The sequence below is a fragment of the Haliaeetus albicilla genome, chromosome 4 (assembly GCF_947461875.1).
Source record: "Haliaeetus albicilla chromosome 4, bHalAlb1.1, whole genome shotgun sequence".
Taxonomy (NCBI): Eukaryota; Metazoa; Chordata; class Aves; order Accipitriformes; family Accipitridae; genus Haliaeetus; species Haliaeetus albicilla.
The window spans coordinates 50,462,413-50,477,991 of record NC_091486.1 but is presented as its reverse complement, the minus strand read 5'-3'; the positions used below and the strand labels follow the sequence as shown (position 1 = coordinate 50,477,991).

Sequence of the window (15,579 nt, the reverse complement as noted above, 5' to 3'; positions counted from 1 at the left end):
CTTTTTTTGAGAGTACAATGCTAATAGGTTACTATAATAATTAAGGTCTTTGTGAGAGAAGCCAAAAAAGCGGAGCCTGCAGCTGAAGTTGAATCCAAATGCATAGTGTGCAGCTCTGATTTTAGGTTCGTCTGCACTAGTATGGGCCCTGGATTGGCAGGGGAAAATGCAAGGAAAGAAAAGGACCTGCAGTGTGTGCTGGGCTGCGTTACAGCTCTGTGGCTCCCAGGCAGACCTTTGCGCCAAGCTGGGGAACCTTCATTTAAGAACAGTGCAGCCCAGCAGGCTGTCACGCTTAATGAAATGTGAAGTGAGGGAATGAGCTGATGGAAAGCATTGCCTCATTTCCATGGGATTTCCAGATCTTCTGCATTCATCCCCATCTCACATTTCAGATGGGAGGTTTTTCTGGAGGGTGGGTGATGATCTTTGTTACAGTTGTGCAGGTGCTAACACTGTGGGCTTGATCCATGCTGGGTGTTGCCTGACAGCACAGTGATGCAAAAGCAGTAATAGAAGGAGAATTGCAAATGGTTAAAGGGTGTGATGGCATCCGCTTTCTCAAAATTCCTGTTGAGGTGTTCTGACTGGAAAGATGGGAGTATTTTAATGGTCTCTTTTATCTCTGAATTCCAGCACAGTTTAAAACCAAAAGAGCCGTATCAGAACAAATAGACTTTTGCCCTCTGTAAGAAGAGTCTTTCTCAGAATTTGTCTATACCAAGCAGCATCAACAAATTGCCTGATTACAGTTGGCAGCCTGATATGAGCCTGATCTATAAATGGGGTGACTTTGTACTCCTCGGGAATTACTCCTCTTGCCGTAGTGGTGGGTCGGATCGACGGTAAAGCTGTGCTGTCTGCCGGCTGGCGTCTCCGCTCGCGAGTGCTGCTGGAGTCGGCGGTACATCAGCTGTGCTTTCAGTCAGCCTGCCGGGGAGGAGACCGGAGAGCAGACGCAGGCTCCGGCCATGCAGACCTGGAGCCGTGTTACAAACAGTCCCGTGGGGGTTGTGAGTCTGGGACCCGTGATTACCAGAAAGGGCCTGTTTGGCTTGATGCAGTATTGATAGCGCCTGTTACAGGATGCATAAATAGATTCTGCGCCATTAGAGTGCAGGTGACACAAGCTGGTCGCCATTTAATTGCCAAAGTTCAGCTCCTGGTGCCAGCTGCAGAGACCACAGATCATCTCCACATCCCTCCCAGTGATGGGCCAAGTCAAGAGCTGGCGTAGACTGATGTATTTCACTTCACAGTATATACTGAGTATTGCTTATTTGTGTAAGCTGGGAGCTCTGTGCTGCTATCCATTGCGGAGACCTGCTCTTTCTCTCTTGTTCAAGCACTGCTCTTTAAACAAACTTCTTCCTGTGCCTTGGCTCACAGGCTGCAGCCAACACCATGGCTCCCTAGTTTTGGGGCTCAGCTCCCCAGAAGCAGTTGATTTGAGATCTGCTGAAGAATATTTGAGCTGCTGCTGTGTTTTCTGCTGTGAAAATGGTCTGGCCTTTCGTTCCCACCCTCAAACAGGAGCATTGTGAACATACAGCTGCCCATACAGAGCTCTGGATTTGTTCTCGCCCCTGGATTCGGGATACTCTTTTTTGGATCTGTGTTGACCTTTGAGTGTATCTGTGCTAACCTTTGTTTCCATTGCTTGTTCCCTTCTTCCTTTGCCTGTTTCACTTCCTACTTGTATGTCATGACTTCCTGCTCACATTAGATTGACTTTTTACTGTGGGGTAATGCAAAGCCTCTGGGCACTGTGGTAATCCAGTCAACAGGTACAGTTCTGTGTGGGTTTTAAGTTAAAGGGATGTTGGCAGGTTAAGGAGAATGTATTTTAATATGACATAACACCACCTCCCTTTCAGCACTAACATGCCAAACGATTGAAGTGTAAAAGAATTTTTAACCATCTAATTTGCTTCCCACCATTTACGGTGTTTGCGCCTCCTTATTCTCCCTGCTTGGACAGCGGAAACAGGCTCGGCACTTCTTCGTGCTCTGTTCTCTCAAGGTTGGGATGAGTCCAAACCCTGCAGGGGAATGTTTGTTTCAAAAATAAAACACTTGGCTGTAGAACAGGGGGAACAGGCAGTCAGACATCTTTGGTACTTAGGTCTTGTTCTTGTAAATGCTTGTGTGAGGTTTTTCTGAATTAAAAAGCTAGAACTGAGCAGATGATCAAATGCCTCTGTTGAAGGAGCAGGGGACAAATTTTGTCCTGATAGATCCTCTGATCTGTCCCTTTGATTCCTACCTTCAGGTTTCAGTTGAAGTAATTTCTTTTTCATTATAGTAGGCTGCATCATCTGACTTGACTTCTGTGTCAGTGTCTTCTCGCTAGAGTAGAAGTGAATGTTCAAGGCCAAGATAGTAACAGTGGATCCCAGAAGGCATTAAGCTGATTTTAGGAGAGTCCATTGTGAATTCTTAGCAAATCTGAGAATCAGGCCTCTTCTAGGAGGGAGAAATAGGAATCTGGGAACCCACATTTCGGGCCACCACGCTGGGAAAACTTGGTGATCTTCCATAAGCTAAAGAATCTTATGCACCACCACATAGATGCTCCTTTATGAGAACTTTATGCTGTCCTTCAGCACCATTGGCATCCTGTGCTTTGGTATTGCATAAGTAAGCTGTTACATTGGCCAACCTGTCCATTTCATCTTTTGGCTTTCTTTGATTTCCCTGTAGTGCCCAGCATTGTTTTACCTAAGGAGAGTTGTCAGTCACACCACTTCTGACTCAGTGGTTGCTTAAATGGCTGTGCCTGAATTCACACTTAGTCCTGCTTGCATTCTTAGTCATGGTTGCCAGTTTCCTACCCAGAAGCTGGGAGAAGGTGGTTTGGGAAAGGGTCTTAACCTCTGCTCTTGACTCCCCGAGTTTGCCAAAGTTGTATTGGAAAACTGCTTTGAAAACCCTTCTTAAATTTGCACCCCCTCTCTCCACAGGAACAATGGGAGAAGCAGGTCAAAGAGGAAGGGACACCTCTGACCAAGTATTATACTCAGTGGAAGAAGCTAAGAGAGAAGGAGATACAACTGGAAATCAGCGGCAAAGAAAGAGTAAGAATGAAATGCCTAACTTGCTGGACAACATCTGTGCCATGGGAAGGCAAGAGAGCCATGTCCTGCCAATAGGATGGTAGCTGGTCAAAACCAGCTCCACTGGTGTGAGCTGAAATTGGCTTGAGCTGTGTGAGTGTGTAGGCTGGGCATTCTTGGACAGAGCATGAGTATGGCTGGACAGGAGCCTAGCTGGTGTCTTCAGCTCCCTATGGATTTGTCTTGCTGGGATCTCTGGGAGCAACATCTGTCCCCTCTGCCTGTAGCCTGTTCATTTGCCCAAGTTAATAGAGGATAGATGAGACAGGGTGAAGTAGCACTAGGGTAAATTTCCCTCTGTCCCTGTTTAGGTTCATGCCATTCAAGACCCATTGGTACAGCTGCCTTTGTAATTCAAGGCTAGGAAGCTGAAGACAATAGTGATCGAGCAATTGTGTGTACTGGCAGGGGTAGGTTGGGTAACAGATTCGATTGTGTCTGAGCAACTGGGGCAATAGCCTTACTGTAGATGTTACTTTTGGAGCAAGCATGTGATGTAGTTTTGAAGTTTAGACTGTACACACGGTGCCTGTTCTGTGTGTTCATCCCCACATTCATGGCCCTTCTCACATTACTTTGGGCAATTTACATAATTTCTTGCAAATTACATTGCTTTCTTGATAGAAAAGCAGAGCGGGTTGAGCTCCTGTAGGCCTTTAGTCCTTTTTCCAGCTCTGCGGAATGTGACTGGATTGCCATGCTAAAACCTAACTTTGCAAGAAAGTAAGGAGGGGAAGATGCCTCTCTTCTTAGCAAAGGGAATATCAGAGATTAGTTCTGTTTTGCATTTTCTTATTTCACCCATGTGGGGGTGGTTGGTTGTGAGGTGGGACTTGCTGTCTGGACAGAAGTGCTCAGACGGCCATTTCCCACATCTCCTGCCCAAGGGAAGGCTCCTTGGCCACTCCTCATGGCACCGCACTTCAGGATGCAGAAGGTGGGGGTGGGAGCTTGCTTACGTTAGGAGTCTAAAGGAAAGCTGTCTCGATGCTAATGCAATGAAAGTGGCTGAGCTAGGCTCTTGGCCAGGGAGCAGGAAATAGATATAATTGGTGTCTCCAGCGTATGGTGGGGAACAATTAAAATAATCGATGGGACATGAGGATGATTGGCTCTGAGACAAGTCGCAGACCGTGGTAGACGACCTGGGAGATCCTAGAAATGCTCAGTATTATATACCAGCCTGAGATAAGGACAGGAGGCTGAAATTCCCTGGGGCAGCCGTGCAGAGGGAACAAAAAGCACACTTGTTTTCAGTGCAAACCCAGCAGGAGAATGTGGCCTTTGCAGAAAGGAAATTGGGGGGTGGAACTAAGAAACAGCAAGAAGTGATGGCTGTGAGCGGGGCTAACCCTTGCCCAAAACTGGCCCTGCTGGTGTGAGCTGACACTTTCCTGGTACTGAAGCAGCTATCACAAAGGGAGAGGAGATCAGCCCTCGGTGGAGACAAGCCCCGGTCTCATGTTAAAGGGAAGAGGGGAGCTGGAGCTCCTTGGGGTGGCCTCCCCTTGAGGGGGGATTGCTTTTGTATAGCAAGGCTCAAGAGCGTGACTTCTGAAACAAGGGGAAGTCCGAAGGGCAGTGACAGGGACTTGTTTTCTCTTGGAGAAAGTGGGCTGAACAGATAAACCATAGAGAGAGACAAGACTTCGGACTTAGCTTTCTGAAAGGCCTGTGGTTGCCTGGCATCTTTGCTTGGTGAATGGGGCTGTTGTCTGTCTCGGTGGGGACTGCTAGCTTAATGATGCCGCATTGTGAGCCCCAGCAGGAGAGTGAACACCATGAGGCCCATTAGGGCTGGGAAAATCCATGTCCCATTAGCAGCAATTGGGGGGAAAAATAATAACAGAAAAAATCAGCCTGGCTCTCAGCTGCTATGAGCTGCAGCTTGCCTTATATAACAACGCTGACCCCGTCTGCCCATTCCATTTGCTTTTCCCAATGGTTTTTAATGGGATGTAGACTAATCGGCTTCGTGAGACTCAGTAGATTGTAACCCTCTAGCTGGGGATTAAAAGACCGGCCCCCAAATTACCTAATTTACTGCTACTGTGTGATGAACACAGGCTGTATCTGTGAGCTGTGGCTCAGTACAAGTCTCATTCCTTTGCTTTGTGATCACTCTGCAGCTAGTAGGGTTTTGCGGTGCCTTTATTTTGAGGTGCCCATCTTGAAGGCACTCCTGTGGAGTCTCAGAAAGTTGGAGGTAGCACAACTCAGCATGATTCAACACCAGGTCCTCTTTAATATGCTCAGGTTGAGTTCAGCCAGTACTGATGTCACCCAAAACTGTAGGCTGCCTTTGGAAATGGGAACTTTTCCTAGGCAGTATGAAAATAAAGAAGGCCCAGCTAACAGCCTCTGTTCCCTGCTGTACGTGCCCTCCACAGGACACTGGAGAAATTTTTCACAATGTTGAGATAAGTCCCTCTCTTTTGCTCCCTTGAATTAGAGAAGTTTGGAAAACTGGGGAAGACTGTTCCACATCATGTACATGAGACATTTTACTCAAACACAGCTCCATTTCCACTTTAAACCTACTAAATGATGTGTTCCATGGAAACATCCCATGCTCAGGAAGTGTGAGGAGGGGAGAATAAGCCCTTGGATGATTTTTGCATTTCATTTACTGCTGCTGAGGAGTAACAGTGACCAGGGTCATGGAAAACAGGACTAACCAACAGGGAGCTGGGCAGTTGATGCAGCAGTTGTTTGCTGTCAAAACTGGGTTTCTGCTTCTGTTTGTGACGCTTTCAGCCTCAACTATTTCCTGGTTAGGCAGTGCTGGACTCCTGTTTAACTGCTGCTGTTGCTGCAGAGTGATAGCTACCAATGCTGCCAAACAGGGGCTCTGCAGGTAGCATGGCTCTTGGCACAGAAAAGGCCCAAAGGTGCTGCCTGTGACTGGGAGATTTCCAGAGTCGGCTCAGCCATAGGTGCTTCTCCCCAAGGCTGGGATGGCAGCATGACCTGGCTGAGGCAAGGAATGTATAAACTGAAAGGGATCAGATATGGGGACTGTGTCTGTGATCACACCCTAATGCTGGGTTAGAAGCATAGCTGCTGATCTATTTCAGCTTCTGAGACCTTTGTGGTTCATTTCTGGAGCCTCTCACTGAATCAGTATTTCTGGAGCATTTCCCTCTGCCCTCCCACCCTCCACAAAGTTGTATGCTGGAACAAATAAGAGGAGTGAAGCACGAGGCTCTCTTGTCCATCAGAACTGATAGGGGCTAAGGAAAATGTTTTCACCCTAGCAGCTCCCCTGCCCCACGATGAAGCTTGCTGGAGCATAACCACTCTAGGAAAGAGGATGGTTACAGTATGTCATTAGGTCAGCTGAGGGCAGCCGTTTGGCAGTGGCTCCGGATTGCTGCTCTTGCTGCATTTTGCTTCCTAAGTCTCTTCTCTGGCATGCAACGACTGCTGTTTGGAAAGCCAGTCGTGTGCTGCTTTCTTCACGTGTCTTCCCAGCACAGAGACAGCCCAGCAGGTCTCTGCAGGGCCGGTGGAAGGAGAGGCATCTCATAGTGGACAAGAGCAGGTGGGAACATGATTTAAAATTAGGACCTTGCAAATGGTGGTTGGTGATTTGCTGCCCTCTCCCCTTCTCTGGCCAGCTTCTGACTTTCCATCTTGGTGCTGCAGGTTATTGCTTGTAAGTGCTCAGCTTCCAGAATCAATATTGCCCAGCTGGGGACCATAACCGTGAAAGAGGCTGGGAGAAATTGCTGGAATTGGCTGCAGGAGCAAATGCGCATCTCTGTCTCTTGTCATCTCTCCCCCCATCCTCATTCACTCTTTCTTTCTCTCTGCTGAGAGCTGCCATTCTATAAGGAGTGTGCTTTGCTGCTGTTCCCGCTGGGGGAAGCTCACAGGAGGGTTGAAGTGGATGTGGTCAGAGAGGAGTGTGTTGAGGGGTGGTCTGATGGGTGGGAGAGAGCAAATGAGTTATTACTCGCAGGGCGAATGTTTCCAAGCAAGCTAATGTGTGCTAATGCATGAGTGCTTCCCAGGAGGTGTGCAGCCAGGCACGGGCAGCGGGCAGCTGATGTTCAGAGAGCACTTGGGATTTAATTTGCATTCTGATTATCTTTGCCCTGCTGGCCTGAGCCCTTGCAAGTAAATCCTCCCCCTAATCCCCCTCCGGAGAGGTGTAAAGAGCAGTGAGGTGGTGTCAATTGCAAGTACTTAATGGCATTGATATTGGCTGTCTGCAGCAGCAAGGCTCTTGGCCCATTGATCTCCATAAGGGCTAGCAACGGGGGAAGCCATGGTCTAGACAGACCTTAAGCATCTTCAGCACCTTGCCATTTAACTGTGCTGAAATCTGCAGCCAGAAAGATGGTGCCTTTGCTATAGCTGTCACAGCTTTTGGCGTTGGTGGAAAGCTGCTACTTCAGAGATGACCAGCACAGTCTGGCTTGATTGTGCTTGGCTGCCCAAGCTCACAGGGCCTGCGTGGCTTTCAGTCCAGAGATCTAGGACAGCCGGCTTGTCATGGATGTCTTGCGCTTTTATCCATGCTAAGGTACCAGCAGTAGATGGCCCATTAGCAAAAGTAGTTTATTAGGTAAAGATCAATAGAGCAGTGGTGCTTTGCATGTATCATTCACCTTTGTAACTGACTCACAAATCTCCCTGTTACGCCCCGAGTTGGCAGCAGGCAGACCCAACTGTTCTTGGCAGTGTGGCTTAAACATACTGGGCAAAGCCAAGTTCCTGTGTTTAAGCTCAGCATTATATGTTTAAAAGTACAAATTAAGGTTGTTCTTACTGTTGGTTTTGGTTTTTTCCAGCTTGAAGACTTGAACTTCCCAGAAATTAAGCGTAAGAAGCAAGATGAAAGAAAGGAGGAAGATAAGAAGGAATTCAAGGACCTCTTCGAGCTGGACAGTGACTCTGATGAGGAGGGTGTTGGATTTCCTATAAAAGGTATGGGGCTGGGCATACCTTCTCCTTGTCCAGAATTCTGTATGATGTGGGTCAATACGGCCCTGCCCGAAAGGGGATGCATGCTGGCCATGTTCGGTTCAAAAGATATACTGTTAGGGAGAGAGAGCACAGGATGATGATGCCTTTTTGGAAGCTTTTTAAAGTGACAGACAGAAGGTGGTTGGGAGGCTTTTATCTTTCTCTCCCTCTCCTACTTTGTCAATCCAGCTCATTTTAAAGCCTTAGTCCTGCATTAGTCTTTTTCTGTACATGATCCATACTCTCCTTCCCTTAGCACCTTTCTTTTGTCACAGACACTGACCTCAACGTGATAGCCCAGAAACCAGGGGATGTTTGGCTGAACACAGACTCTGCTTTCAAAGGTTTCAAAGTAGCAGCCATGGTTCATATTGTAATTCCCAAAGAGTGAGTTCTCCTTCTTGTGCTTATAACCTGTGCAGGTTCTGGGCTGAAGTCTCACCTTAGAGAACGTAAAAGCGTTTGCTGTCTTCTTGCACTGTGAGTGGAAGTGCAGAAATTCATGTTTTGTTTCTGCACCTATAAAAGAGGAATAAGAATGTTGTTCTACCTGACACCATGCTGGGTCTTTGCTGTAATACGTCATTGCAAACAATAGCTGTCATAAGGGCTGGCTACCAGAACAAGGATCTTGGATGGAAGGATGGTTATCCTCTCTTTGCATGCACTTCTGATTGATTTATTTATTTTATAGTCACTGACATTGCAAGTATTCTTGACAAGCCAAGAAGGCCTAGAGCCTCTGGAGAAAATGGAGTGATGTCACTCTCTGGCTGTGACCACGAGAGGGCCACAGTAAATTGTGGAACCTGCCCGAGAAGTTCACCACAGAGTTTGAGGAAAAACTTAGATGTTCTTTTTGTAATTTGGAATGTTTGGGATATCACAGGTTTTCTAAACGCATCATCGTTCATATAGTAGGGCGACTTGCAGGAATACAGTTTTCTTGTTTGGAGATTTAATCTACAGATAAAGGCCTAGTCTGTTGTGCACGTTGTAAGACGTGAGGATAAATCTTGAGACTTACCGTAGAACCAGTGAGCATTGTCTCTCTCGCAGGCATCTCTGACACGGGAGAAAGAAAAGGTTGGAAAACTCTTGTTCGATAGCTTGAGGCTGAAGTCAGTGGATTTTTTTGTAGGTGACCCGGCAAAGAATGGGAGAGGAGAGCAAAAGTAAGCACATGATCCACCAAGGTACTGAAAGATCAGTGTGACATCCAAATGATTTGCTGAGATATATCCTTGAGATCTGGGGTTGTCCTGCCTGCCATAAGAGTCAATGCCTTGGAAGAATCGCAGTGGCTTCTCAAAAGGCAGTGATAACTGCAGTTCAGAAAGTAGGTTGCTGGGAGACAGAGTGTCTTCCTCTGCCTCCCAGGAACTGACTTTATGTACGCTTGGGAGGTTTCTCGGACTGATGGATTTCTGGGTGTACATTGGGATCCTAATGAGGCTACTGACGATACAATACAAGGTCTATGGCAGCTGTCTGTCTGGCACCTAATGTACGCAGCTTCTACCTTGTTTCTGGTGCTTGCCTGCTCACTGTAGAAATCTGCTGATACAAAGGTTTGCAATCTACTTGTTAGGCATGGCTTTTACCCCCCCTGCCTGCGCACGTGCTTGTGACATCTGTCCGTAAGGTTCTTTGGCAGCTTTAAAGGGCTGGCATATATTGTGAAGAGAGTGCAAATAAGGACTAAGGTCCACGTGGTATCAAAGGGCTCTCCCTGCTCTGTTTGTGTGAGTCCCACAGCTGCGGTATCTAGTCACTGAGCGTGCATCAGCACTGCAGTGTCAGTAATGGGTCTTGCCTTCCAACATTCCTGGGTCAGCTGCCTCTCCATAGCCTTTGTTCTTAGTAGGGTGTTTTCTGGAGGGAGGGAGCAGACCCTGAAGGCAGCTTCCATCTCAAGGAGCAACTGTGCTCGGCCCCACCATGGATCCCAAGGTGCTGGGTGGAGACAGCGGAGCACTGGGTCTGTACTGTAGTGTAGGGGGAAGTCCCCTCCAGGCAATGGTGTGACTCCACAGTGGGAAAGGGACAGGGAACAGGGAGGCTGGGAAAAGCGCCTGTGTCTTGGGAGATGCATACAATAAGCTCTTGTTCTTACTCTGTGTGGGGCGTGAGATGTTCCCAGCCGTGCTCTGCATTCAGTAACTGTCAGGGCTGGCTGCAGATGGAAGTCAGAGAAGGCGGTGCTTCAATTTGCTGCAGTTCCCTGTCTTTGTGGCCATTGTTCTACCCGGTGGCCAGATGCAAGGGAATTTGGGAGGCCCAGCAGCTGCTGTGGCCTGTGTATTTGCTTCTTTACCTGTGAGGTTTGAAGGCATAGCAATCACCTCTCTTCAAACAAGGCAAAAGGAAAGTCTGGGACAATGGAGGAACTTTGGTTCATCTGGAATCAGCCTCGGGCTACTTCCAAGAGAGACTGTTGAGCAGCTGATGGCAGAAATCTAGGTAGGAAGATAAGACTGCCCTGGATGGACCTTCTGGGAGAGGAGAACAAGAAATAGAGCTGGAAAACAAGAAATACAGCTGAGAATGCCCAGTGATGCTGACCTGCTTGAAAAGTGACAAGGGGAGACCTGCCCCAAGACAGGGTGGTGCTATGAAAGTAACTGTGACACTGATGTGTTGTGAGGATCTGGGAAGCTCATCGGAGCAGATTGGCCCTTCTAACACAACACTACTTCCAGACATGGGCAGGAGGAGATGGGACTGGTGGGCTATGCCCTCCCTGCTCTGGGAGTGGAAGCAGGGGCATGGTTTGGGAATGCCAAGGCTAATGTGGGAAAAGAATAGAAGGCTCACTGGAAAGGTTAACCATAGCCGGAGATGTCCATGCTCGCTTCATTAGCAAGGCTTAGCAGTGGTACCCAAAACTCTGTTCAGAGTTCTTACTGGAAAGAGCCAGTGCCAGAGTCCTGGGGATATGCAAGTCTCTGCAAAGAAGGGGGAGGGAGGGAGGGGCTTCTGGAAAGGAAGGAATTCCCTGCCAGAGAAGTTCTAGCTAGGTAGTTGCAGTGGTCTGTTGCTGTAACTCATCCTTTTGGGCAACCCCACACGTTAAATCTGCGAGGATGGTTGCCCTGGTCTGGAAAACTCTTCCCCCTGATGATTACTACATAAAAGTCTGGATTTCAGAACCTGCTGCTAGTGCAGCTTCATTGTGGCTTCCTGGTGGGATGGTGGGTATGGAGGCATAGTGAAGATGGCTCCTGTCTCTCACCAACCACAGTATTTGGCTTGGCAGAATCTTTCCTGTGTTGACAGGACGTTCTTCTGTTTAGTAGTTATTTTGGCCTGTCAGGTCCCAGACCAGATTCACAAGAGTGGAAAATTGCCTGCTAAAAGCCAGGAAATAATCAGTTTTCTGTTATTTAGCTGCTGTTCAAAGGCGCCCTCACCTTTTCTTTTGATTTAAATTAAGTATTGTATCAGTGAAATGTTGATTTCAGTCTACGCTGTCCCTAATCTCTCTGGAAGAGGGTAGGCCTGGAGAACGGCTATAGTTCTTGGGCTAACCATTGCTAGCCAAAACATCTTGCTGATTAACTAACTTCTACCTCAAAGACCTTTGTATTTTTCAGAGCAGAGCAAGCTTCTGAAGAGGTCTTTCCAATCCCAGGCAGGGACTGAATGGCACGCTTTTCCCAAACTGAGGGGGTTGGGGTGCTCTCTATTCTCACAGTTTGCTATTACTCATTCCTGGGGGGGAGCAAGGGTAGATGAAGAAAACTGTCACTGCACGTGGGAGGAGGGTAATGTGCAGACCGTGTTGTCCTCCAGCAGCACTGGTGCAGTTGTGCATTACCTTCCCTTCTGTTCTGAGCATCCCCCTTTTTTTGTCCACCCCACCTCCACCATTTTCAGCTGTGCCGTAGCAGAGAGAGGAGATTCGCTGCATCCAGCCCCAGGCACTGCTGCAGGAAATGGCCGCCGGTGGTTTGGTGTTTGCATCTCGCACAGCCCTTGGCCCCAGCGCGCTGCTCCCAGATGGGAACCACCCGCCCCTGCTTTCCTCCCACAGGGGAGCGGGACCGGCAGCAGCATCTGGCAGAGGTACCTCTTCCAGAATCCTCCCAGAACAGCATCCCTCTAGCAGGCAAGGAGGGGCTGCTGGGGACTGCCCTGGAGTTGAATAAGAAGCATCCTAGATTTCCCAGAAAGTAGGAGAAACCGCAGCATGGGCTGGGGAGCAGATTCAGATGGGTTAGGTTCCTGTGGGGAGAATCAGTGTGGGCATAACATTGTGGGAGTGGATTCTCGCAGGGCAGGTGCTCCTGGAGGTATCCTTGGAGTGATTCAGAGGTGAAAGTTGGCTACAGCCAGGTGTTACAGCCTTGGAATCTTTCTGCCCTTCAGCTCCAGAGCTGCACTGTAATTGTATGTGTTGAGGAGAGGGATAACAGGCAGGTGCATCAAGATGCAGGTGCAAGCTAAACACCTCCAGTGATCTTGCAAGTATATGGAGATGCTAGGGAAGAGGAAGAAGTATGTTCAGGGCAGGGGAGGTTACAGGGCGGTCAGCAGCTTAGAGATGTTCTGAACTGAGGATTGTGGAGAGACCGTTTTGTTTAATATCCACTGATGAATCTGCTGGTTCCCTGATTGTGCCTGATCCTCACTGTTAACGTGGCTTCCACAGCATCCTCTGGTAACAGGGTAAGACATGCCACAACTTTAAGGTAGACATTATTTGAAAAAAGCTTTTTTTTTTTTTTTTTTTTTTAAGCCTACTGCCCACTGAACTCACTGATTACCCTTTTGTGCTAGCTACAGCCATCAGCCTGCTTTAATGGACCATGTAGGATCCAGGCATAAACCTATCTCTTAGGCCTGTCTTCTTCTGAATCCTAACCCCAGTTTTGTATTAGGCCAGAGATGAAAGGCTGATAGCAGGCCATCCACTCCCCTTGGCCCAGGCCTTCTTCTAGTCCTTCAGGTCCTGCAGGACCCAGCAGTAGCTAAGCTCTCTGATCCTTCGTTACCTTAACCTCAGCCTTAGCAGCCTCACAGCAGCCAAAACCATGATAAGTCATTTATCTTCGACAGCAGCAGCCTTTTCCCTAGCTCTGTAAGCTTTGCAGGTCTTCAGTCTCTACTTTCCTGAGTCCCAACCCTGACTTCAGCCTTTGCTGTAAGCCACAGGACTCTGATAGAAAAAGCCTCGCACCCATCTGAATCTCCATTCTCGCTTCGCAGGCCTTGCTGAATCCAACAATGAATGAATTAATTAATCTCTTCTGAATCCTAACAAGACTAGCAATAACAAATGTTTCTGCATCTGGTGTCATGTTTATAGAAGTCTCGTTGGGTTTCTTTGTGGCTTGAGCCCCTGCTCTGTGAGTGCTGGCACTTCTGTTTATTTTAGGGGTTCCTGAAAGAACGGACAGGGTGGTGGACAGTTCTTTGGAATTCGGTCAGTAAGTTCATCAGCACAAATGCGTATCCGCTCCATTCAGAACCTGGGAGTTAGGAGTGCTGGTTAGCTCCCTGTCAGTGCCTCTCGCGTTGCACTGGAAGACCTCAACCGAGATGAGGTGGGGGTTTTGAGACAGGACTTTGAGTTCACGTGTCCAGGATCCCAGCATAGTGGTCCTTCTAACAAGGTGACACTGCCTGTTGGCTGTCTGTTTCTGGTTGCGTTGTTTAGGTCCTACACCTGGCTGTGGTGCAGCCATACCAGGGAATAAATTGCAAGCAGTGTATAATGCGTGCAGCAGATACGGCTGCACAGGAAAAGGAAGGAAAGGGATGAATTTGCAATTGTTTTTTAATCCTGTGGATCTGAGGGGAGATTCCCCCTACCTTGCGCAGGTGGAGCTGAAAGCTGCCTCCTCATTTCAGCAGGATTGCACACCCCTGGCATCCTCCCCGAGGGGGCAGGCAAGGTGGTGAACGCAAACAATTCCATCACATCAAGACGAGCTGCCCTCTGGAATGGAGAAAGCATTTGGCAGGCAGGAGAGACTCCCTTGCTTGAGTCTCTGCAAGGTCTGAAGAGGGGAGAGAAACAAGTTTGCACATTTTGGGTCCCCCTGACCAGGCAAGGGTGGAAAGAGCCAGGAGATGGGGAAGAAAAAGCGTGGATTTGATCAATCTGTGTGTCACTAGTGGGGGTGGGGAAGTTCATGTGTTCCTCTCATTTACCAGCTGACAGATCTCTGGGAGGAAAGGCGGCTGCTCCTGGAAATTATTAATGGCTTAGAAAGAGGTGCTGGACTGCCTCGTCATGAGGCAATTAAAGGCGAGAAGGGAGTGTGGCTGCAGCATCTCTCTGGGCCTGGCTGTAATGAGTGATCTGTCCACATTAGGTGTTGGTGTGCCTCTAATGAACTTGAACAGGTTTCTTCATTTATCCCTCACATAATCATATTACATCAATTTAATGCCAGACTGGTGGGGGCGAGGGGGGTGGAAGGAGAGGTCAGACATTTTCATTTCCTAGCAGAATCATCATGGCCCTTCTTAGTGGCAAAATTCCTGCTGTGGGCTGTCAGCTTGAGGATCTAGAGGCAGAGTGAGGAGGAAGAGGGGGAAAAGCACTGGTTAACCGGACCACCCTAAGCATTGTCTTCTGGAGTCTTGCTGATACACTTCTGCTTCAGGAGATGGAAGCTTGAGTTCTGCGCGAAGGCTGTATTGGGGCCTCTGTGTGTGTGTGTGTGTACATCGGTGGAAGGGGAGGCAGGGGCTGAGCTTAGGGGAGGGGAGCAGGAGGCTGGAGAAGTTCAGTAAATTCCTCTTAGCGGCCTGCTGCCTGTGTCGTAGCACGCAGGAATGACCCAAGGGCCCAGTAGCCGATTCCTGCCCACAGCTGGTTTCTCTGCATACTCTCAGATGAGCTGGTAGCTGGATCTGTCGGTGCTTTTGCTAGGGCTGCTTGATGGATGAGAGCGTGCCCCTCGGTTGTTGCCTGAACTGCTCAGGTGCCCATCAATATGATGTGGTGCAGCGAATAGCACTGCAATCCATCTCCTGTGGAGCGGGTGCTCTCCGCATGGCTGCGGGCGCCCGGAGAGCTCCGTCCATGAGATGTAGCTTCCGATCCCTTGGGGGGCAATTGCACAGAGGCTGCATGCTGGCAGAGCTGACAGATGGGTGAAAGCAGAGCGAGCAGGGTGATGACGGGGAGCTGGGAATGCTAGCAGCCAGCTTATTAATGGCTCTGTATCCAGTTCAGTGAGTAACATAGGTCAGCTGCTGAGGAGGGAGGATGGGGCAAAAAATAGATGCCACGGTGGGGCCCAAGAATCGCAATGTGAGAAAGATGTACAGCCAGTTTCCAAGCAGAGTCTGAAGTGTGAATAAATAGCTGCTTCAGCAGTTTTGTAAGCAAGGCCAGGCAACCTGCAGCACTGAGCCGGGCTTAGCTCAGGGGTGGTGGCAAGAAGCTGGTTCTTCTGCTCCCTCTGTACAGAATTTATATTCTGTCATTTAAATGCCTGGTGACTCACACTGTCTGGAGGAGGGAGAGAGG

General features: G+C 48.7%; 1 protein-coding gene across 1 annotated transcript in view; it reads left to right on the top strand.

Moving 5' to 3' along the window:
* Positions 1 to 15,579, top strand: part of NOC2L (NOC2 like nucleolar associated transcriptional repressor) — a 59,884-nt gene that overhangs the window by 34,071 nt on the left and 10,234 nt on the right. Inside the window, exons 16-17 of the mRNA XM_069782611.1 lie at positions 2,964 to 3,077; positions 7,916 to 8,051. Of these exons, the coding sequence (XP_069638712.1) occupies positions 2,964 to 3,077; positions 7,916 to 8,051 (250 nt within the window). The remainder of the gene's footprint in view (positions 1 to 2,963; positions 3,078 to 7,915; positions 8,052 to 15,579) is intronic.